The sequence below is a fragment of the Callithrix jacchus genome, chromosome X (genome assembly GCF_049354715.1).
Source record: "Callithrix jacchus isolate 240 chromosome X, calJac240_pri, whole genome shotgun sequence".
NCBI lineage: Eukaryota > Metazoa > Chordata > Mammalia > Primates > Cebidae > Callithrix > Callithrix jacchus.
The window spans coordinates 10,400,020-10,424,527 of NC_133524.1; the positions used below are offsets into that span (position 1 = coordinate 10,400,020).

A 24,508-nucleotide genomic window follows, 5' to 3' on the forward strand; every position below is an offset into this window, starting at 1 on the left:
ATGGGTTGAGTTTTCTATCTTCTAATTGAGGAGAACGTATCTTTTTAAGTTATCCTGTACAAAAAGTAACAGCTTTAGTGAGATAAATTCACAGTTCATATTGTTCACCCATTCAAAGTGTACAATTTAAAGATTGTAGTATGTTCAGTTTTGTAACCATTACCGCAATCTAATTTGAGACCATTTTCATCATCCTTTCCAAAACTCCGTCTCCATTAGCAGTCACTCCCATGTACCCCAACCTGCCAGTTCTGAGCAACCACTAATCTACCTTTTGTCTCTCTATATTGGCCTCTTCTGGACATTTCATGTAAATGAAATCATACAATGTGGATTTCGTGTCTCACTTCTTCCACTTAGCATCATGTTTCTAGGTTTCTTCCTATTGTAGCATGAACCAGTACTTCATTCTTTTTGATGGCCAAATAATATTCTGTTGTATGAATGGACCACATTCTATTTATCCATTCATTGGTTGCTTTTGCTTTTTGGCTATGATGTCATGTTGCTATGAACATTTGTGTACAAGTTTTTGTGAAGACATATGTTTCATTTCTCTTGAGAATATACCTGGGAGTGGAGTTGCTGGGTCAGATGGTTACTCTATATTTAACCTTTTAAGGAGTGGCCAGACTGTTTTCCAAAGTGTCTGTATCATTTTACATTTCTACCAGCAGTGTATGAGACTTCCAATTTGTCCACCTTCCTGCCAACACTTGTTATTGCCTGTTTTTCATTATAGTCATCCTAGTGAGTATGAAGTGGCATCTCATTGTGCTTTCAGTCATCTTCCATTGCATTTTATAACCACCTTACAGAGGATGTTCTGGGCCTTCTAGAAAGAGAATGCCCTAGGCACAGGAGATAATAGTGGTGAACCACAGACCCATAGCATTAGAGCTTCAGAGCTTTATTAAAATCTTAGCTCAAGATAGAGTTAACTTCTAACCCATTTTAGTGGTTACCACAATGACTATGGGTTATTAAAGGATCAGAAAGCCATGTGAGGGGGAACCAGGTTGCCAAGCTTCACATTAGGGGTAATGTGAGGATCTCTCAAGCTAGAACTAATCTTGGAAGATATATGTAATCTATTTATGTATCTCCTCCCTTCACTTTTTTTTTTTTCATGACTGACTTACCACAGCTGAAGACATTTGGAATGCACTTTGCCATTTTTGCTAAACCTCTTTCTCAGTGGAATTGAAAATTAATTCCTTCAAATCTCAGAAGTAGACAGGGATCTTGAAATCTCACACGTTCTCAGTGGTCTCCATTACTTCCAAAAAGAAATTCTCTACTTGGGTTGATGGGAGTGGGCAGACAGAATTGGCCATACGCCATATTTTATTTCTACTCTCCTACTTGCAATGTGTGTTTTGGGAAATACAGCCATCCATCTTTTCAACTGCTTTTAAGATTTATACTTTGATTTGAAGAATTACCTTTGGTAAGAGTGAGAGTTATTTTTAGCCTCCAAAAAGTACATATTTAAGTGGGTGAAAGGTATTTCTTAGTCCTATTTCTCACCACATAGGGTGTGAATATATGCTTATAAAGACCAGAGCAGTCTCTTGGAACGTGTTTTTGCATTTAATAGGCACACATGTGGCTGTCCATAGCCTGACTTGTAGGTGACCTTGCTTTCCTGCCCGCCTTACTTAAGTAATCCAGATGGTGGCAAGAAGCTGAGCCCTAGAGAAGTATGGTCTCTACCCAGCAGACCAGGCCCTTCCTGCATAGGACCCAGACTGTATGTTTGGTTCAGAAGACATTCTCCACACATCAGATAATTTGGAAGAAATGGTTCAATGAATTATTCTGAAAGTGATCATGTTTTTCTCCTGTGATAGCGCCTCTCAAACATTAGTGCACATAGAACCTCCTGGAGGGCTTGTTAAAACACATTTATCTGGGCCCCAGCTGGGAGTGTCTGCTGTCTGGTTCAGGAGTTCTGGGGTGAGGCCTGAGAGTCTGCATGTCTCACAAGCTCCCAGGGGAGGCTGATGCAGCTGGACCATGCACCCCACCTTGAGCAGCGGTATTCTAAAATGCCGGCCCGACCCGTATTCATTGGCAGTGTGGGTGCTTGCTGTCATTGGGTGTGGCCTTAATGAAAGTTAAGAGAGATCAAGTCACCACAGACAAGACAAAACTAATCTGTCAGGGTCTTGGAGGCAGGATTTTCCACATTACATCTTTGATTAACTCTATGCAAGTGGTGATTAAAACCAAGCGTCATCCATGGTTGTCATTACTGCTGAGCCTTCCCCCGTAGAAGATGTGTGTAAACAGTTCCCGGAGAAACACCCGCTGCTCTGTTTGTGTGTACTGACTGTAGCAATAGCAACAGCTGATAAACCTACGCTGGCCTTTTGGTTTATACAGGACAGGGACCAAACCTGCCCAATCCTGTCAAAGCTTTTGTTGTCAAGACAGATGGGGAGGGTTCGGGTCTTCTGCTCAGGTCTGCTGTGTCTAATGTTTCCTTTTTTGTTTTGTGTCTGTTGTCTAGGGTGCCAGTGCTTACATTCTGAATTACTTAATGTACATCCTATGGGCACTGCTGTTTGCATTTTTGGCCGTCTCCCTGGTGCGTGTATTTGCACCATATGCCTGTGGCTCTGGCATACCAGAGGTGAGTCCTGGCTGAACCTTTTGTACCAATAATAAGAGTAGCAAATTCTTTTGCAGCACTGTCGTGCGAAGCACAGCTCCAAGCATTTTACTTCTAACTCATTAAGCTTCACAATGAAACTGTGAGGTAGGTACTGTTATTCTGCATTTGATAGTTGCAGAAACTAAAGCACAGAGAGATTAAGTAACTTGCCTCAAAAGTAACCAAGCTGGTAAGCTGTGAGTTGAACCCAGCATTCTGACTTTGGGATTTATACACTGCCTTCAAGATTTCTTCACTGTTGCTTCTCAGATGATAAAAGCCTTGTCTTTGTAAACCAGGCATAACTCTTAAAGCCTCTGGAATCAGAGTTCATTAACCACACACATAAACGTGGCATTATAATAACTCATCAGTGTATCTGTGATATAATGTGAAAGACACAATAGTGGACGTTTGTTGCTGTGAAAGTTCACTGATGATGAAACCTCTCTTGCCACATTTTGCTCTTCTGGTGGCAAGCTAATAGCAATGTTTAAAAACCTGAATTCTGCCTTCAGTACATTCACTGTGAATGTCCCCCCATGAATTTAGAGTTCTTATAAAAAGTTCTCAGCACTTTCATGTAACCAAAGCATGAGGGAAGTGACCTCACTGATCAAGGGGAGTGCCTAAGACCAAACTTGACGCCTACGAGGACCTACTGGGCAGAATCATGATAACTGAGCTGATTCCTGAAAAGCCCTGATGGTGGAAATTTTAGCCAGAAGTAATTTGAAAAGTTCTGGTATTATCGTTGTAATCCATGCAATTCAGTTCTTCTTCGGGTTGGTGCCTTAGCAATGTCCACAGGCTGTGGGCTAGAGAGTTTGAGGGTGTTGTTCTGGGCCGAGTATGGCAGTAAATCCACACCCTTTGGGAGGGCCCTCCAACCCTGATGGTGGTCCAGGCAGTTTACAGAAAGGGCTAAAGTCATGAAAAGACAGTCAGAGGCAAAATTCAGCATGGTCTTGTTTCAGGAAAGATAGAAAAAATAAGTCTTAATATGTCATGCTGAATTTTTGATGGTTGATGTTAGCATATTGCCTCGGGAACCCGAAAATAAGCTGTATTACCATCCTATTTTCTAAGCATAGGCATTTCTAAATATCATCATGTCATGCAAAATCACACAACAGAAACCACAGGGCTTTATGGGGACCATGAATTAGGGGCACATATATGCAAAACTTCATCACTGACACATAAGACAAAAAGAGGAACCTAGTAAACACAGGAGCACAGTTGTACACATTAAATGGCTAAGAAATATACAAATGCCACAATAAATATGTCACTTTCTGCAAAGAACTTGAAGTTTGCTTGTGGAAGTGGGTGTGGAAGGGCTGCGATTTGTGCATTACTGTGAAGGGCATAAGGAAGGTTATCTGAAACTGGAGGGGAAGTTGAGGCAGCAGGAAGAGATGGGTGTGGCACCCTGGTGTATGTGTGAACGGGTAGATGTTCCACTCGTGTGTTTTGCATTTTCCTACATGGCTGGGTGCAATTTTCTGCATTTACCTGGTATTTCTCCTGGAGGAAATCTGCATAAATAGACATAAAATTTGCATTAAGCTCAGATTCCTCCCTAACAAGAGCAGCATTGGAACAAATTTACATTTTCTTTTATTTTTCCTTTCTTCTTTTCTTTTCTTTCCTTTTTTTTTTTTTTTTTTTTTTTTTTTTTTGATACAGAGTCTCACTCTGTCGCCCAGACTGGAGTGCAGTGGCGCGATCTCAGCTCACTGCAACCTCTGCTTCCCGGGTTTAAGAGATTCTCATGCCTCAGCCTCCAAGTGGCTGGGATTACAGATGTACACCACCATGCCTGGCTGATTTTTGTATTTTTAGTAGACAGGGTTTCACCATGTTGGCCTAGCTTCACCTGATCCATCCACCTCAACCTCCCAAAGTGCTGGGATTACAGGTGTGAACCACCACGCCTGGGTTTCTTTTTTCTTTATTGTTACTATTATTATTTTTTTAATATAGAGACAAGGTCTCACTCCTTTGCCCAGGCTGGTCTCAAATTCCTGGGCTCAAGTGATCCTCCTGCCTCAGCTCCTGTGGAGCTGGCACTGCAGGGATGTGCCACCATGCCCAACTAATTTTTGTATTTTTTGTGGGGCTTTGCCATGTTGTCCAGGCAGGTCTTCAAATTCTGGGCTCAAGCAATTCTCTTGCCTTGGCCTCCCAAGTTGCTACAAATACAGGCATGAGCCACAGTGCTTGAGGCAAATTTTCCAACTAAGTGTCATAAATGAACTATTTTATTTGATGTCAAAAACATCTCAGTTTGTGATCCCACTACCCAACAGTAGGCATTTTTGACTCAAGCATTTCCCAAATAAGGAGATGACCAATGGGGAATTGGTAGAAAATAGAAGCAGTAAGAGGCCTGCTGGGTAGTCCCATCTCTCCCTTCCAAGAACTGTAGATGTGTGGCTCAGCCAGTGTCCTTATAGACAAGGAGTTCAAATATGAGATCTCTCTTTGCAGGGCTGGCTGGACTTTGTTGTCATCCAAAGTGGGCATCTTTATTGGTGGTAGCTGAACTCAGAAGGGGTAAAATACTGAGTTGAGCCTGCCTGCCTGCCTGCCTTCCTTCCTTCCTTCCTTCCTTCCTTCCTTCCTTCCTTCCTTCCTTCCTTCCTTCCTTCCCTCCCTCCCTCCCTCCCTCCCTCCCTCCCTCCCTCCCTCCTTCCTTCCTTCCTTCCTTCCTTCCTTCCTTCCTTCCTTCCTTCCTTCCTTCCTTCCTTCCCTTTTTCTCTTCTCTTCTGTTCTTCTCTTTTCTTGTTTTTTCTCCCTCCCTCCCTCCTTTCCTTCCTTCCTCTTTTTATTTATTTATTTTTGAGACAGAGTTTCATTCTTGCTGCCCATGCTGGAGTGCAATGGTGCAACCTCCGCCTCCTGGGTTCAAGCAATTCTGCCTCATAACTGGGATTACAGGCATGTACCACCATGCCTGACTAATTTTGTATTTTTAGTAGTGATGGGGTTTCTCCATGTTGGTCAGGCTGGTCTGGAACTCCTGACCTCAGGAGATCCTCTTGTTTCAGCCTCCCTAAGTGCTGGGATTACAGGTGTGAGCTACCGCACCCGGCACTCTTCTTCCCTTCTCTTCCCCTCCCCCTTCCCCCTTCCCCCTTCCCTCTTTCCCCTTCCCATCTTGTCTGTCTTTTTTATCTCCCCTTCCCTTCCTCTTTCCTTTCATCTCACTCTGTTTCCTAGGTTGGAGTGCAGTGGCGCCATCACAGCTCACTGCAGCTTTGAACTCCCAGTTTCAGGCAGTCCTCTTGCCTCAGCCTCCTGAGTAGCTGAGACTATAGGTGTGCATCATCATGCCCAGCTAATTTTTGTGCTTTTTGTAAAGGTGGGGTTTTGCCATGTTGCCCAGACTGGTCTCAAATTCCTGGGCTCAAGTGATCTACCTGCCTTAGTCTCCCAAAATGCTGGGAGGTGTGAACCATTGCACCTAGCCGAGCCCTTGTTTCTTATGTGACAAAAGTACAAGGGAGACATAGACATGGATAAAGCCAAAAATTGTGATGTTAAGTGAAAAAGCAAGTTGCACAAGAATACATAAAGTATGCTTGATAGAACGTCTATAAACAGCTAAAATGAAACAACGTATGTGCTAAAACTATAGAGAAAGGTGAAGAAGTGGTAGGAAGTGGTGAGGGAAAGGAGGAAGGTTCCACTGGGGAGGCAAATACAAGGTAGCCACTCTTCTGTTTCCCAAACTTGGTAGTGGGCACATGGGTACTTGTTTTATTAATATTCTTTTAAGTATATATAAGTATGTGATAGATTCATTTCTCTATTTGCAAAATAGTTCATAATAATCTTTTTTTTTCTTTTGAGACAGTTTCACTCTGTCACCCAAGCTGGAGTGCAGTGGCGTGGTCTCAGCTCACTGCAACCTCTGCCTCTCAGGTTCAAGTGATTCTCCTGCCTCAGCCTCCTGAGTAGCTGGGATTACAGGTGCCTGCCACAACACCCAGCTAATTTTTGTATTTTTAGTAGCTATGGGATTTCACTATGTTGGCCAGGCTGGTCTTGAACTCCTGACCTTGTGATCCGCCTGCCTTAGCTTCCCAAAGTGCTGGGATTACAGGCGTGAGCCACCGTGCCTGGCTCATAATAGTCTTTTAAAGAAGTTTCAGAAACCAAACGGAGGTTTGACTCAGCAATAGCAAAGTCTTCTCTGTTATTATAGTAGAGCTGGAAATTCTTAACCTAAGAATGCAGTATCTTTCCCAGTTCTTAGAGGAGAGGGTCAGAGTAAAAATTAAATGTAAGAAAATAATTCATGGATACAAAGAATCTCCTCCCAGTCAACACCCAACTAAATATGGAAACTGACTTCAGTTGAGACATGAAGCTGTTCTTCATTCTAGCAAAGATGCTGTTTAGAAAACATGTTTATCATTGTCTGAGGTGATCTGCTGTAAGCTGCTATATGGCATTCTGCATAAGAATGAGCTTTGACTGTGATGTACTTATGTACATTTAAAGAATTGTTCATCCTCCTTAGCATTTGCTTCCAAAGCATTGTGATTACTTAGAGTGAAAATGCCTTTGTAAACATTTTTAAAAATGCAAATTTAGGCCAGGTACGGTGGCTCATGCCTATAATTCCAGCTACCTGGGAGGCTGAGGTGGAAGGATTGCCTGAGGCCAGGAGTTTGAGGCTGCAGTGAGCTATGATCACACCACTGCACTCCCGCCCGGACAACAGAGCAAGACCTTGTTTCTAAAAAATAAAAACGAAAACAAAAACAAATTTAAAGAAGGGCGTTTCTTTCTATGTAATAAATGCTCTCCATAAAAGTTCTATAAAGCACATTTAAACGTGAATACTTGCCTGCAATCCCAGCATTTTGAGGCCAAAGTGGGAAGATTGCTTGAGCCCAGGAGTTCAAGACCAGCCTGGGCAACATAATGAGACCTCAACTCTACAAAAAAAAATACAAATAAAATTAGCAGCAGGAAGCAGTGGCTCATGACTGTAATCCCAGCACTTTGGGAGGCCGAGGTGGGTGGATCACTTGAAGCCAGAAGTTCGAGACCAGCCTGGCCAACATGGCAAAACCCCTGTCTCTAGTAAAAATACAAAAATTAGCTGGGCATGGTGGTGTATGCCTGTAATCTCAGCTACTTGGGAAGTTGAGGCGTGAGAATCACTTGAACCCGGGAGGTGGAGATTGCAGTGAGCTGCGATCATACCACTGCACTCCAGCCTGGATGACAGAGCAAGACTGTCTTAAAAAATATTTAGCCAGGTGTGGTGGCACATGCCTGTAGTCCCAGCTACTCTGGGGGCTGAGGTGAGAGGATCACTTGAGCCCAGGAGGTTGAGACTGCAGTGAGCTGTGATTGTGCCACTGTACTACAGCCTGGGTGACAGAGCCAGACCCTGCCTCACACACACAAAAAAAGAAAAAAGTGAAGACTTACAGCTTGTTGCACTTGGGACTTGAGAGAAAGCTGGGTAAGGGTGTCCTCTACTTGCTTCCTTTTGTCAGTGGAATCACTGCCATGTCAACTATATGAGAAATCATACCCTCTCAGAACTTACTCTGTATTGATGTTTCAGTTTATTGAAAAACGCAAACACTCTTACAAATATTTATTTATCAGAAAGAGTTCTTGTTTTCATATTACCACTACCAAGTCATAAATCCACTGCCGTACATCTCATTAAAGCCCTGCTCGCTTCAGACTCTATGAATTCAAATTAAAGCAAGTGATTGGGTTTTGCCATCTACTGGTAATGAATTTGTCTTCTTTAGTCCCTAATTTGATCATGAGAATTTTATAAAATCATTTTAGAGAATTACAGAATACCTATTACATTGTTCAATTCACCATATGTCATGGCTGGCAAAGGCTCAGGTAATTTAGATGGTTGTAATTTTCTAAATGGTATTACGCTTTTAAACTGTACCCTGGGGTCTAAATCCGCATTAACTGACTGACAAAAAATTATAGATAATTTTATTTGAGGCAACACCAAAGGGCAGGATTGTGGCAGGCATAATAAAACATCCCTTAAATAAAGGGATCTGAGATCTCAGAGCACAGGCTCAATTAAGCTAACTACCACTAGTTAAGGATGGGTCTAACCATCATGAATTTGTCAGTCACGAGTTCAAGGCTAGTTCAGGAAACACCATCTGACTATATAGCTAGGAGACCTTGCACATGTTCTGTTCGAAGGAGCTCACTAAGTCCCTTGGGAATATACACACTATTGGATGAGCACTCTTCATGACCTGCTCCAAATCGCTCAAGGTGATGTGATGCTCAGTAGAAGGAGTTGGTGAAAGAACAAAGAGTGTTCCAGGGTTGTTCTTTAAATGCTCTATTGTGCTGCTATTTTCAGGAGTTGAGCAGTGCTCTCTACCTGGGCTGCATTTTAGACTCACCTATGGAGGCTGTAAAAATCCTCATATCCTGGATTCACCTCAGACCAATTATGCCAAATCTCTGTGGGGAGAGCCAGTCCGCAGAGTTTTCTAATTCCCCAGGTGACTCTAATGAGTGCCAAGGTTGAGAATGACTGTAGTAGCTATTTGAGAAATTGATTACTTGGCAGAATTGATTTCTCCTGCTTTTAACAAACAGAATGAAGGTCAGGTGATCTTGCACCTGCTGTTTTTCAAGTGCCTTTAACCCAAAATAGTAGTTTGCCAGAGTGGCATATTTTGGGGTGAGATATATATATATATATATGTGTATATATATATTTATTTAACAAAAAGATCTTGCTCCATCACCCACGTCACCAGCCCACAAGGAGGTGTTTTGAAGTTATGTAAATGACACAGACAAGAGATAACCTTGTCCCATTACATATTACATAATGGGAAAACCAGAAATCAACCACAGATTTCATTGACTGACTGACTTGGTGTCTGATTAATCTGTGATTACAGGCTTGTAAGTTGCTAGCTGAGCAGTAAACATTCGCACCATTTCAGCCAACTGGGGTAGTGGTTGGAGGTAGAAAAGTAATTTGGTCATTGATGATGTTTTTATATCCAAAAGAATACCATTTTGGCAGTGGAGAGGATCTTGGTGTATGAAGTTAATCATTGAGATATGTACCCAGTTAAATTCTAAAAGCATTAGGCAAAGACTCAGGTGAACCTTTAGGAAGAAAGCCATTATTTGGTATTTACAAAAATGCACGAGGTCTGGAAATGGAGCAAGATAATGCGCCCAATAGTCAAAGTCCTTTACAATACAAGAGGGTAGGATTTGACAGAAGAGAAAAGGGTCATCATGGATTCAAACATCTTTACGTTCCCCAAACCTGCGTTATTGGAATGTTGAGTCTCTTCTTCATTTTCTACCATTAAGAATATTTTCAAACATATTGAAAAGTTGAAAGAATTGGACAGTAAATACTCATTAATTCGTCGCCTCCAGAAGGGGTTGGCAAGCTTTTCTTACAAAAGAAAGACAGTCAATATAATTAAACCTTGGAGGCCAATGAGCAAGATGGAGCAACTATTCTTGCCAGAAGGCTAGTGGTCTTTTTTTTTACATACTACTTTTAAAAATGTTAAAACTATTCTTAGCTCATGGTTCATACAAAAATAGGCAGTTGGCCAGATTTGGACCACAGGCTATAATTTGTCAACTCCTGACCTAAAGTTCAATTGACATTTTGCTCTTGTAGGGACAAACCATTTTTTAGGGGTTTGCGGCTGGGTCTGAGAATTAAATTGACATATAGGACAGATCAGCAGGATAAAAGTATACAAGTTTATTTAATATGAGTTTTACATGACATGAGAGCCTTCATAAAGAGTGAAGATCCAAAGACGAAGTTACAGTTAAGGTTGAACACTTACATGCTGAATTGGATAAGTAGTAATCTTTGAAAGTATGACAAGGCAGAGGGGCCTGGGCTAGGGGTATTAGCTGGGTGAAATAGCCAGGAGGATGAGGGTTAGTTTAACAAGGTTGGTTTGTGCAGATTTCCCTCCGCCTCAACTTCCTGTCCTTGATGACAGGACTGATGCTCCCTTTTAGTACAGGAAGGGCATCTTTCACATGGGAGTTGCATCTCCTGCTTTTAAGAAACAGAATGATGGTCAGGTGATCTTGCACCTGCTATTTTTCAAGTGCCTTTAACCCAAAATAATATGCCAGAGTGGCATATGTTGGGGTGATATATACATATATACATATATATATATATATATATATATATATATACATACATATATACATATATATATATATATATATATATATATATATACACACATACATACATACATACATACATACATATATTTAACAAAAAGATCTTGCTCCATCACCTAGGCTAGAGTGTAGTGGTGTGATCACAGCTCACTACAGCCTTGACCTCTAGGGCTCAAGCAATTCTTTTACCTCAGCCTCCCAAGTAGCTAGGACTACAGGTGCATTCCATCATACTCAGCTAATTTCTAAAACTTTTTTGCAGAGATAAGGTGTCTCTATGTTACCCAGGCTGGTCTTAAACTCTTGGGCTCAAGTTTTCCTCCCACCTCGGCCTCCCAAAGTGCTGGGATTGCAGGTGTGAGCCACTGTGCCTGGTAGGGGGCAGCATATTCTTAACTACTTCCCTCTCCTTGCCTTGTCACATAGTTGGCCAGCTCTCCATCTCTTTATCTAGGATATTTTTCAGAGTCAAAAGTTAACAGTTAGCATCAATAGGTATATGTATCTTCTCATAACAAAAGGTAGTGTGAATGGGATAAAATGCCATAAATCAAGCAAGACCTTGATGATGATTGATTTAGTCCTCTTTAGGATCTTTTGGTACTCTAGGAATCCTTAAGATTTACCATGCATTGAATTTTTAATGTTTTAGTTAATATAAAATTATAGTTAAATCAAAAATGAAAATGGCCTCTGTTCCATGCTATTGAGTGAATCTAAACTTTGAACATGTCCCTCAGAGGAATTACAGTTCTTTTCCTAGCCATGGATTGAAATAGTTCATTCCTTCTTGTTCTCTATCCTCTGTTTCAGATAAAGACTATTTTGAGTGGCTTCATCATCAGGGGTTACTTGGGGAAGTGGACCCTGCTAATCAAGACAGTCACGCTGGTGCTGGTAGTGTCCTCTGGCCTGAGCCTTGGGAAGGAAGGGCCGCTAGTGCATGTGGCTTGTTGCTGTGGCAACTTCTTCAGCAGCCTTTTCTCCAAGTACAGCAAGAATGAGGGCAAGAGGCGAGAGGTGAGCCAGCTCAACTTCCATCTGCGGCAAAACTTTCTTCTTCCCCTCCTGCTGTCTGACCTGCTGACCTGCAGGTTTGCACGTTAGTTTTCATGGAAGGCCTCGAAGCTTATGTAGAACTATTTGTTTTGTAGGTGCTTTCAGCAGCAGCAGCTGCTGGAGTCTCTGTTGCCTTTGGTGCACCAATTGGAGGCGTGCTTTTCAGTCTAGAAGAGGTAAGAATGGGCAGCTGAGGGAATTCACGATTTTGAGCAGCAAGGCTCTTTGAAGGGTTAGACTCAAAGAAGTATTGGATAAGATTCCTGCAGTTAATTAAGGAGCCACAATTTCCACTTTTATTTCTTTTTTTGAGATGGAGTCTTGCTCTGTCGCACAGGCTAGAGTACAGTGGTGTGATCTTGGCTCACTACAACCTCCACCTCTTGGGTTCAACTAATTCTCCTGTCCCAGCCTCCTGAGTAGCTGGGACTACAGGCGCATGCCACCACGCCTGGCTAATTTTTGTATTTTTAGTAGAGACAGGGTTTAACCATATTGGTCAGGCTGGTCTCGAACACCTGACCTCAGGTGATCCACCACCTGGGCCTTCCAAAGTGCTGGAATTATAGGTGTGAGCCACCACACCTGGCCACCACTGTTAAATTCCTGTTTTTGAGTATTATTTTTAAAATTGCCAAGGTGATTTTTTTTTTAAGATTTACAGCATCCTCTCTCTTTCTCATAACCAGCTTAATTAAGCATTTTGGGTTTTGGTAACCCAAATGGATTATTCCAGAGGTTGGCAGATGCTTCTGTAAAAGGCCAGGTAGTAAATGTTTTCGGTTTTGTGGGCCATACAGTTTCTGTTGAGGCTGTTCAGCTCTGCTGTCATAGCGTGAGAGCAGCTGTGAACAATACATACACAAATGGGCATGTCTGTATTTCCATAGATGTTTCCTTATGGACACTGAAATCTGAATTTTACAGTTTTCACATGTCACAAAATATTATTCTTTTGAATTATTCAAATCAAAAGATTTTTCCCCTTTTTCAATCAATTAAAATGTAAAAACCATTCTTAACTCGTGTGCCATAGAAACGCATTCCCTGGGCTGCAGTTGATTTGCAGCCCAGAGTTTCCCAAACTCTGATCTACTCTGTTGTCTGTAGAATCCAATCCAGAGACTTATTTGCTTCTAGGGGAGCCTCTGTGCCATAAACAGAATTATGATTAAATACTTTTATATCATTTAAAAATATAGCTCTAACCCACCTTGATTAGTGTCCATTCCACTTCTAGACAAAGATACTTCATCTAAGTATCTTTGCTGGTACATTTTGGTCATATTAAGTCCAGGCTGATGGAGTGAGTGTGTCCACTATTGGACTTAGAGTGTGACTTTCATGTCAACCAGAGGGCCTGGCTCTGAGCAGCTCTTTCTCCGCCCAGTCTCTAATTTTCTACTGTTTCATCTCAGGTCAGTTACTACTTTCCCCTGAAGACCTTGTGGAGGTCATTTTTCGCAGCGCTGGTGGCGGCCTTTACACTGCGATCCATCAATCCCTTTGGAAATAGCCGTCTTGTTCTCTTTTATGTGGAGTATCACACGCCCTGGTACATGGCTGAACTCTTCCCCTTCATCCTACTTGGGGTTTTCGGGGGCTTATGGGGAACCCTGTTCATCCGCTGCAACATTGCCTGGTGCAGGAGGCGCAAGACCACCAGGCTGGGGAAGTACCCAGTGCTAGAGGTCATCGTGGTGACCGCCATCACTGCCATCATTGCCTACCCCAATCCCTACACACGCCAGAGCACCAGCGAGCTCATTTCTGAGCTGTTCAATGACTGTGGGGCCCTTGAGTCTTCCCAGCTCTGTGACTACATCAACGACCCCAACATGACTCGGCCAGTGGATGACATTCCAGACCGGCCAGCTGGTGTCGGTGTTTACACAGCCATGTGGCAGCTGGCCCTGGCACTGATCTTCAAAATCGTTGTTACCATATTTACCTTTGGCATGAAGGTAAGTGAAAGGGAAGGAAGATGGGGTGTGACCCATGTCCTTCTCATGTCCTTCTGGGGATAGCACCCTATTCTCTAAAATAAAATTGCAATGGAAAAAAGGGGAACTGGCCTTTCTTAAATGTTCTCATGTGCCAGGCACTTGACATTCCTTTAATCAATAGGAAATAACTTAATAAACAATAAGCTTATGAAATAGAGATTTTAATCCCATTTTACAAGTGAGGAAACTAAGGCTATGAGATCTTAAGTGGCTTGATCAGACCCACAGCTATGGGAGACAGAGCTAGGCATCAAACCCACTTCACATATTCCCAGAACAGGTGGTGGTAACCACAGGTTTCCTGCTTCTGGCCAGGCGATGCCAGGTGGTGGAAACAGCCCAGGTTTGGCTCAGTTTGGGTCAGTAAACATGCATTGAGTATCAGCTACATCTTAGGCATTGTGCTCAGTCTGAGGGATACAGATCCCCAAACAGCGAAGCTGCCTTTGCAGAGCACACAACTCTGGGAGAGAGAGATGCTGGCCCAGAGTTCTGACATTGTGGCGAGCACCACACTGGTATGACGGGAGCACAGAGTGAGTGCATCCCCCATCTGGGTAGGGCTAGGCATGACGGGCTCTTTGCACACATCCTCTTTGAAGGGCAGAGCTGTGGATGACAACATATGCTTTCTTTCTTCCTTTCTCTCTCTGCCTGCCTGCCTTCCTGCCTTCCTTCCTGCCTTCCCTGCCTCCCTCCCTCCCTCCCTCCCTCCCTCCCTCCCTCCTCCATCCTTTTCTATTGCCCAGGCTGGAATACAGTGGCATGATCACAGCTCATGGCAGCCTCAACCTCATGGGCTCAAGTCATCCTCCCACCTCAGCCTCCCAAGCAGCTGGGATCATAGGCATGAGCCACCACATTTGGTGAATTTTTAAAATTTTTTGTACAGATGAGGGTCTTGCTGTGTTGCCCAGGCTGGTCCCAAACTCCTGGGCTCAAGTGATCCTCCTACCTCAGCCCCCCAAAGCAATGGGATCATAGGCATGAGCCACCACACCACACCCAACAGCACATGCTTCCATTATTCTTGTTCCTAAAGCCAGAGAAGAGACAGCTCCTTTCTTCTTTCATTGGGTTAAAATCATTATGTTAAAATAATTTAAAAGCCCTTCCTAAAGAGCTTTCTTTTATAGAATCTGGAATTAAGTTGTTATTGCTTTTTTTTTGAATTGTAAAATCCACAAAACATAAAGGATCATTTTAAAGTGTACAATTCAGTGACATTATGTACATTCACAATGTCGTGCAGCCAACACCTTTATTTAGCTTTTAGAATATTTTCATCCCCCAAAAGGAAATCCCATCTCCATTTTGCCCTACCCCAGCCCCTGGTAACCACTAATCTGTTCTGCCTCTAGATTTGCCTATTTTGGATACTTCATATAAATGACATCAAACAATATGTGGCCTTTGGTGACTGGTTTGTTTTATTTAGCACCTTGTTTTCACGGATCATTCACATTGTAGCGTGTGCCACTACTTCATTTTTACGGCTGAATAGTATTCCATGGTACGGAGATCTCACATTTTGTTTATACATTCATCCTTTGATGGACATTTGTTTCTACCTTTTGGCTATTATGGATAATGCTATCATTGCTTACTTAAAGAAATTTTATTAGAGTATATCATTCATATAGAGATGTGTACAGCTTGATGGCGTTTCTTAAAACACTCACACTTGTATAACTAGCACCCAGGACCAGAAGCAGAACATGATCCATACCACAAAACCCCCTTTTGTGTTGCATTATGATTGCTTTCTGTGTGGTATTTCTATGAATTGTCTTTTTAATTTTATTTGTTTTTATTAAAAATACAAAATAGAGACCAAGTCTCCCTATGTTGCCCAGGCTGGTTTCAAACTCCCGAGCTCCAGTGATCCTCCTATTTGGCCTCCCAAGGTGCTAGGATTACACACATGAGCCATTTTCCCTGCTTGAATTGTCTTTTGTTTTTTTGGAGATAGGGTCTCGCTCTTTTTCCCAGTGTGGAGTGCAGTGGCACAATCATGGCTCACTGCAGCCTTGACCTACCGGGCTCAAGTGATCCTCCTGCCTCAGCCCACTGAGTAGTTGGGACTACAGACATGCACCACCAATACCAGCTAATTTTTGTATTTTCTGTAGAGATGGGATCTTGCGATGTTGTCCAGGCCCATTGGGAACTCCTAGGCTCAAGTGATCCACCCGCCTTGGCCTTCCAAAGTGCTAGGATTACAGGCATGAGCCATCACGCCCAGCCTGAATTGCTTTTTAAAAAAAATATCTAATGGCCAGGCACGGTAGCCCACACCTGTAATCTCAGCACTTTGGGATGCTGAGGTTGGTGGATCACTTCAGGTCAGGAGTTCAAGACCAGTCTGGTCAACATAGTGATACCCCATTTCTTCTAAAAATACAAAAGTTAGCTGGGCGTGGTGACATGTGCCTATGGTCCCAGCTACTCAGGAGGCTGAGGCACAAGAATTGCTTGAACCTGGGAGGCGGAGGCTGCAGTGAGCTGAGATCACACCACTGCACATGGACCTGGGCAATAGAGAAACAGAGACTCTGTCTCAAAAAAAAGGAAAAAAAAGTCTAAGAAGTTGTTTACTTGAGTGTGTAATGGTCAAATACAAACCTGAATTTGTACCTTATGAACAAGGACGGGTGGACCTTATTAAACAGCTGACTGCCTCTGGTCTGTCATCTCCTAGCAAAGGGATTTGTTTTTGTGTCTCAGGAAGATGCTGGTAACATTTTATGAGGCTTGCTGAGAAAAATCTCCTTTGAGATTACAGGGATATAAATGATGTAGAATAAGGGGAGGCTCAGAAAGGAACACTAAGGAATGTTTTAACTCTAGAAATTACACACACAAGGATCCAAACTTCACTTGAATTAGGTTAAAGATCAGCTTCCATCCTCAGCTGGGTGACCACCTAGGGTGGGCATCATTGCAGCTGCTGCCCAGGGTCAGTGGTCACGTGTCATTTCAGTGAACACAGGGAGGCAGGCATGTTCTATAGCACATGTGTGGTCACTAAATAAACTAAAATGTATTTTCATCCAGCAGAGTAGAGAACACGCTGCTACCAAAATCTTTCAGTTTACATTCTATTTCATTGCTCCCCCTACCCTGGCTTGAAAATATACAGAATGCTTATTGGAAAATGCACTTCACTAGGAAGATGAAATTGCCTCCCTCGGCTCTCTCTGATGGGTGTTCAGCCACCACCTACTAGAGTGGGCAGGGAGCCATTGAAGTGCTTTCTGGAAGATCCAGGGTGGCTGCAATGATGGATTCAGCTTCTTTATTTTACCTGGGAGCAGTTGCAGGTCCTTCTTTACCATTTTCATGCTGTGGCTTGACATTTAATTTTAAAAGTCATTCTGAATGACATGGTAAGGGGAGAGAGAAAGTGGTGTCTCAAGTGACAGATGCTCACTTTCAATGTTGTTTGCAGTGGGGCTTATCATTCTTTAATCCACAGCAGGCAAACCCAGCCAGTTCTTGAAGGAGAGGGAATCAAAGTATAAAATTGCGTTCTAAGTCGCAGTAGATGTGACTGACTAAGCCGGTCAAATAATTTGTCCCACTTTTCCCCAGCTGACCTATTTTGCAGAGTTGCACCTCCTCTGAAGACTGAAGCTAAATGCAAGCCTGTCGAGGGACAGTGTGTTTCTTGGGGGTTGTGAAGTGGGGACTCGGTCTCCTTCCCTCATGTCGATTTTCTCTGTGTCTCCTCAAGATCCCATCGGGCCTCTTCATCCCCAGCATGGCTGTGGGCGCGATAGCAGGCAGGATGGTGGGAATTGGCGTGGAGCAGCTGGCCTACCATCACCATGACTGGATCATCTTCAGGAACTGGTGTAGACCCGGTGCAGACTGTGTCACGCCAGGGCTTTACGCAATGGTGGGGGCTGCGGCCTGCCTTGGTACGACCACAGTCGGGCAGGAAGGGGGACTGGGGAACTGATCTGGCTTAGAGGACTGCCAAGAAGAAAGACATGGACTTCAACATTTTCATTACTCAGGTTAGGCTAGGTTGTGCGGCTATAATAAGTAAATCCCTAAACCACAGTGGCTTAACACACCGAGGCTTATATGTTACTCACTATGCACACACCACACATACACACAGATACCCTTAACTTATGATGGGGTTTACATCCTGACAAATGGCATCATGAGTTGAAAATATTATAAGTTGAAAATGCATTGAATGCTCCTAACCTACCGAACCTTGTAGCTTAGCTTAGCCTACCTTAAATGTATTCAGAACACTTACATTCACCTGCAGCTAGGCACAATCATCTAACACAAAGCCTATTTTATAATAAAATTGAACATCTCTTGTAATGTATTGAATACTGAAAGTGAGAAACAGATGGTTGCCTGGGTACTGGAGGCATGGTTTCTACTCAACACCGATTGTTTTTGTACCATGGAAAGTTAAAAAGTCATAAGTTGAACCATTGTAGGTTAGGACCGTCTGCAAATTAAAAACATGGTTTAGCAGAAGGTTCATCTCCACCTAATCATTCAGGGTCACAAAGATGGGTCTGTCTTCTGTCTATAATCCTTAAGAATCTCTGAGATCTAGTTTATGGTGTTCTGGAAGAGCACCGTGCTTGCTTAGTCAGAGGCTTGCAGAACCCACATAGGAACCACTCACCAAAAAGCTAGCTGTGTGGGCCAGGGTGAATACACAACACAGCATCCCTCACTGGAGCAGAGGCCCCAGTGAGATGCGACTTCCGGCTCCCCAACGCAAAGCCACATTTGACGGCCTGGCCTGGGTTCCAGAGGCCCCATGCAGGAAGCATAAGGGAGTGTCTGCTCAGAACAGGTGTGAGGGGAATTTACAGCCTGACTGTCATTTTCCCCAAATCATGGCCCTATGAGCTTCCCGGGTTGTACTTTGGAATCTTACTCCTCCTCTCTGTTGCAGGTGGAGTTACCAGGATGACAGTGTCATTGGTGGTCATCATGTTTGAATTAACGGGGGGTCTGGAATACATTGTGCCCCTGATGGCGGCGGCTGTGACCAGCAAGTGGGTGGCTGATGCATTTGGGAAAGAAGGCATCTATGAGGCCCACATCCACTTAAATGGGTACCCTTTCCTCGATGTTAAGGATGAATTTACCCACCGCACGCTGGCTACTGATGTCATGCGGCCTCGGCGGGGAGAGCCGCCACTGTCGGTGCTCACCCAGGACAGCATGACCGTCGAAGATGTGGAGATGCTCATCAAGGAGACCGACTACAATGGCTTCCCTGTGGTGGTCTCCAGAGACTCTGAGCGCCTCATTGGATTTGCCCAGAGGAGGGAACTGATTCTTGCAATAAGTGAGTAAAGAGTGGGAAGCTCACGTTTTGCCAAGAGCCAAATGGTATACTTTGTACCCCTAATATTATCCAAGATTTTTGAGGTTATGTGCATTGAGCCAGGGGCTCTCAAGCTTTCACATGTCTCTGGTCACCCGAGGGTCTGGCTCAAAAGCAGATTCTGATTGTGCAGATCTTGGGTGGGGGGACCCAAGACTACATCCCTCACAAGTTCTGCATTAATGCCAATGTTTTGGTTCCCATGTCACACTCTGGGGAAAAAAGCTTTAAACCCAAGTCTTGGGTAGACATTCTTGGTTAGAAAGTGACTGCATGTTTGCAGGTAGCCCCCTGGCCCTGCTCTGCTGCCATCTTTCAGCAATTGTTGGCTAAAGCTGACAAGGAAGAGAGGACAGCCTGGAGTGGCCCGGGCAGAGCTGTCTCAGAGACTTTCAGGTGGACCAGCCATCTGGCTGAGATTGTGAGTTCTCTGCCCCTGACACCCCTTGCCACCACACAAGTCTTTTGCTTCGCTTTATGATGTGACATTGGATTCCACAGTTAGAGGCCCTTGCAGGTAAATGCGCAGACATCACTGGAACCAATTTTGTGAGATTATTTGACTCTTGTGTTTGAATGACAATCAGCTGCACTGAGGGCCAGGCTGTTGACTTGGGGGAGGAGAGTATGGGATGATGCCCAGGTTAGGGTGTCCCAAAGACAGGCAGCTCAGAGAAGTAAGCCCATGGGCCCCATCAGCCTAGGGATGGCTCCATCAGAAGGGTAAGCAGGAGGTAGGAAAATTCCTAAGACAGATGCAACTGAGGTCCATATGTCTGGCTGTGAGTTGCTGGGATCGCAGGCAAGGAGGAGCAGTGAGCCTTGGAGGGGTAGAGTCATGCCAGGCCTCAAGGTGGCAGGGGTAAGGACCAGCATAGCACATCCACGGGCACATGGCAAATGCATGTGTCATCCTGCTCTGCATCCTTGCTCTGTGATCTGTACAACATTCCAGCATCTCATAATAGATCAAGGCCCATGGCATGGCTCCCATGCACACACGATAGTTTTATTCTACATCTTCCAGAGTATTCTTGAAGCTTGTCAATGGGACTTTTCCTGGTCTGATGTTGGAATGGCCCACTGTGAACACATTTCCACCATGCAACTGCTTACTTCTCTCCCTGACCTTTGTTTCCTGTTTCCAAGTCACCTCCCTTCGATTTCTAAAACCTCTTCCCAATGTTAAATAGCTTTAAAATATCTTTAAGGCATCTTCATCAAAGGATTTGTAAAAATAAGTTTAGATAAGCTGTTCCCTCCCATTTTAGCTTGACACTCAAACATTGTTACCTTCCCCAAAGCAAAAATTGATTTTGTGTTTTAGACATCGTATAGCAAGTTTGTGCTTAAGTGTTCAGTGATGCTTCTCCTTGCTATAGGTCCTGTTGCTTAACAGGTAGGTGGGTGCCTTTGCGTAAATATTGCCTTATAAATAATGAGTTTTTTAAGTTGTTTAAGTAGGGTTGGGTTTGTTTAAAAGTACTGTAATCAGCAGCCTTTAAAAATTTTATTCATTCCCTAGAATCTTTTAAGCAAAGGTTGAAATTTTAAAACTAAGGTAATAAATGTCACAGAAGATATTATCTATTGTATAGCTCCAGGCACACCTGCCAAGACGCAGCTTACTAATTTTGCTGAAACCCATTACTGTAATCAAGTGGGAAGCAGTAATTGTCATCAATCGGTTAGAGAAGAAATTTAAACTTACCAACCAAGCACTCTCCTAGAAGCTGTGTTTGGAATGTCTGAAGAGGCACCACACGGTATAAGTACTACCTGTATGCTTTCAATCAGACTGATAATAATATAGAAGGTGCTATTTACATGGTTTGTGCAAAGGCAAAGGGTGTTTTGCTCTGAGGAATCAGAAAAGCTGTTTTTCTGGCCTGTGGAAATAGAAGAGCCCCTGTATGCTGGTGGATAAATACAGGTGCATGACCTATATTTGAGAATCTTGTGCTATTTTATGAGTATAGAAATATGGCAGCATTTAGCTAGACACTATTCCATGCCAATTTCACTTTCTAGAGGAAGTGGGAGCAAAGATTATAAACAGTTAGATCCAAGATAATCTGGATCAGAAAAGAAAGGTAAGTGAGGTAAAGAAGAATTTTTCTTACATATCATGTTTAAAAATTGTAGCAACTGCTCTCATGAAGCTGAAAATGTTTTGTTATGTTTTGGAATGCCAAAGCATAGTGTTATCTTTGTTAGCACTTGTTAGCACCATCTGGGCAACGTGACTCTCTTCACCATCACATACTAGCACATGGGGCCGTATGTGACTCTTACTTAAGTTCCTGGCAAATAGGCCTTTACCTCTCATTGCTCTTTGCAAATATGAAGACTCATCTGTATGCAGCAGGGCTCAGGTGCTTCTCATCTTGAGTTCAGCAGTTAACTAAGGATTCAAAGAGGACTCAGTGGGGAGTCACAGAGATGATTAAAGGGTGGAAAGTTGGAGTTTCAGGGAAGAGTTGAGGAAACTCTCTGGGTTTTTTGGTCTGGTGGATGATTTATTAGGTTGATACATAAGTAATTACAGTTTTTGCTGTTACTTTCAGTGGCAAAAACCACAATTACTTTTGCACCAACCCAATAATAATGATCCTCCAGCATGTGGAAGATGCTTACTTGCAGAAAGGGGTCTACATCCAGCACTGAACAAGAAGTGTCAGATCTGTCAGACAAGGGAGAAAGAGGTTTATGCCTGGGAGGGCTGTTAGATACTGGACTAGGTCATGGAGAACAATGGTGCCCTCTACATCTTTCTGTTGGGGATGTTTATATATATACATCCACACATAGAGGGATTTCTCCATGCTTTAGTAGACAGACAATAACATAAAATAATCTGCTTTTTATTCTGTATAGTGTTTACTTTTTTATCATAACATCTTTGTACAGACTACTTCTGTGGTTGCTTTCAATTTTCCATTTTAACCTATATCATTAATTATATCTGTCTTATGGATGCATTTAAAAAAATTTTTTGAGACAGGGTCTCACTCTGTTGCCCAGGCTGGAGTGCAATGGTGTGATCATAGTTCACTGCAGCCTCTACCTCCTAGGCTCCAGCAGTCCTCCCACTACAGCCTCCGGAGAAGCTAGGACTACAGGCTTGCACGACCATGCCTGACTAAGCATTTTTAATTAACAGGATGATAGACTGTTAACCTCCCCAAAAACACAATTCAAGTGGGAGTGCTCTTCCTCAGCACTGCTGACATTTGGGGCTGGACAATTCTCTGTGGTGGGGCTGTCCTGTGCCCTGTAGAGTGTGACCAGCGTTCCAGGGCTCCACCCAGTTGAGAACTATCGCTCTAAAGCCACTCAATAGCCTAACAAATATGTGACTATTTCCAATTTTGAAAAATTTATTGGCCTATCACATAGTTTATGAAATTTCTCTTACCCACACTTTATTAATCACCATCTCTACATCTGGCATATGAACATATTAATGTTAGAAAATGGAATGTTGAGTAACCTTAGCAGGTGCTCATAATGTGTACATGCCTTTTTTTTTGCTTTTGGAGACTAAGTCTCACTCTGTTTCCCAGGCTGGATAGCAGTGGCGCTATCTTGACTCACTGCAGCCTCCATCTCCCAGATTCAAGCAATTCTCCTGCCTCAGCCTCCTGAGTAGCTGGGACTACAGGTGCGCCATCATGCCTGGTTAATTTTTGTATTTTTAGTAGAGACAGAGTTTCACCGTGTTGGCCAGGCTGCTCTCGTACACCTGATCTTAAGTGATCCACCTGCCTCAGCCTCCCAAAGTGTTGGGATTACAGGCGTGAGCCACTGTGCCTGGCCTAAAATGTACATTCTTTTTGAAGAGCCATGGCCACTGAGTCTCATTCTAGTAGAATATATGACAAACCTCCTACATTAATGACAATTTTAAAAAGTTATTTTTAAAACATTTAAAAATGGGTTTATTACATTTTTTCAAAGTGAAAGTAATACACACTCCAAATATTGGGAAAATCAGAAGCAAAAGGAAAAATTTAAAAAGGCACCTACATTCTTATCACCATAGAAGACATGGTTGATATTAGCGCATTTCCTTTTTGTCTTTTAGGTCTTTTAAAAAGAAGTATTTTTGGTTGTATTGTTTTGGTTTCCTTTTCATCACAGACTCCCAAGTGTTCCTGGGGTCTGTGAGTCTCTTTTTCCTGTAGCACTGGCTCATAGCCTGGGTGAGGAGTTAGTTGGTTTATCCTTTCACATGGGAAATATTTCTTAAGTGTCCACCATGTGCTGATACCATCCTAGAAGCTCAGAGTCTGGGGATGACAGCACACTGCCTCTGCCCTCTGTGAACTTACATACAGGCATTTTGATGTCTGATGATTTCTGGTCCAAACTGAGAGTAGATGTTTCACCCTAGTAGAGAATTCCAAAGAGCTTTCTTGCTGGTTCTTTTTCCATTCACCAGCTTTTGCCTGTTCCTAGCACCTCCACCCGCAAAGTTTGAAGCCTCCTGTGAGTCTGTAATAGAGTTCCAAAGTGGCCTAGCAGAACCTTTCTGAGGAGAGTAGCAGTTGCCACTGTGGGAACAGCAAGGTGCATAGCCCAGCTCTCCGGCTGTGACCCCAGCCAATGCCTATGTTTTTGTTTGGAGTCATTACCACATGGGCTTTCCTTCCTGATGCCTCCTATGTGAGATAGGTTCAGTTTTATGTGGCAGGCAGAACCAGATACACTGACATTTAGTAGACTGACTCATTCATTCATTCATGTGTGTATTTGGCAAATATCTGTTTTGTGTCTACTGTAGGCCTTGCCCAGACACTCGGAGGGCACTGCTGAGCAAGAGTTCATTGAGCCTAGTGACTGTTAGAATCAGGGCTCCTAACCCAATCCGTAGGTTCAAAGGAGATATAAGCTTGTTTTTTATTGTATTATAGCAAGTGGATTGACCATTTATTAAATTGTATTTGGTTTTAGAAGGAGTTCAGCAAATCCATGTCATCAACTCTTGATTGGGGTTTGTGACTTGATCCAATCCTGACATTCGCCCAATGGTTGAAATTGATGGAAATCCTGTTAGTGGGACTTTAAGAGAATTGGCTGGTCTGTGGAAATGAGCAAATAAGTATGTGTTGCCAGTTGCCTCTCTGCCTTACTGGGTAAGGACAGAAGCATCTTGGTTTCGGGGAGAAGTACGTAGTGTATATC

At 43.2% G+C, this 24,508-nt stretch overlaps 1 protein-coding gene across 2 annotated transcripts in view; it reads left to right on the top strand.

The window, feature by feature from the left end:
- CLCN4 (chloride voltage-gated channel 4) overlaps window positions 1-24,508 on the top strand; it is an 81,601-nt gene that overhangs the window by 35,681 nt on the left and 21,412 nt on the right. For both annotated transcript variants that reach the window (XM_035289519.3, XM_035289518.3), the window contains exons 5-10: window positions 2,516-2,638; window positions 11,693-11,899; window positions 12,034-12,114; window positions 13,357-13,902; window positions 17,681-17,867; window positions 18,884-19,282. In XM_035289519.3, the coding sequence (XP_035145410.2) occupies window positions 2,516-2,638; window positions 11,693-11,899; window positions 12,034-12,114; window positions 13,357-13,902; window positions 17,681-17,867; window positions 18,884-19,282 (1,543 nt within the window). The remainder of the gene's footprint in view (window positions 1-2,515; window positions 2,639-11,692; window positions 11,900-12,033; window positions 12,115-13,356; window positions 13,903-17,680; window positions 17,868-18,883; window positions 19,283-24,508) is intronic.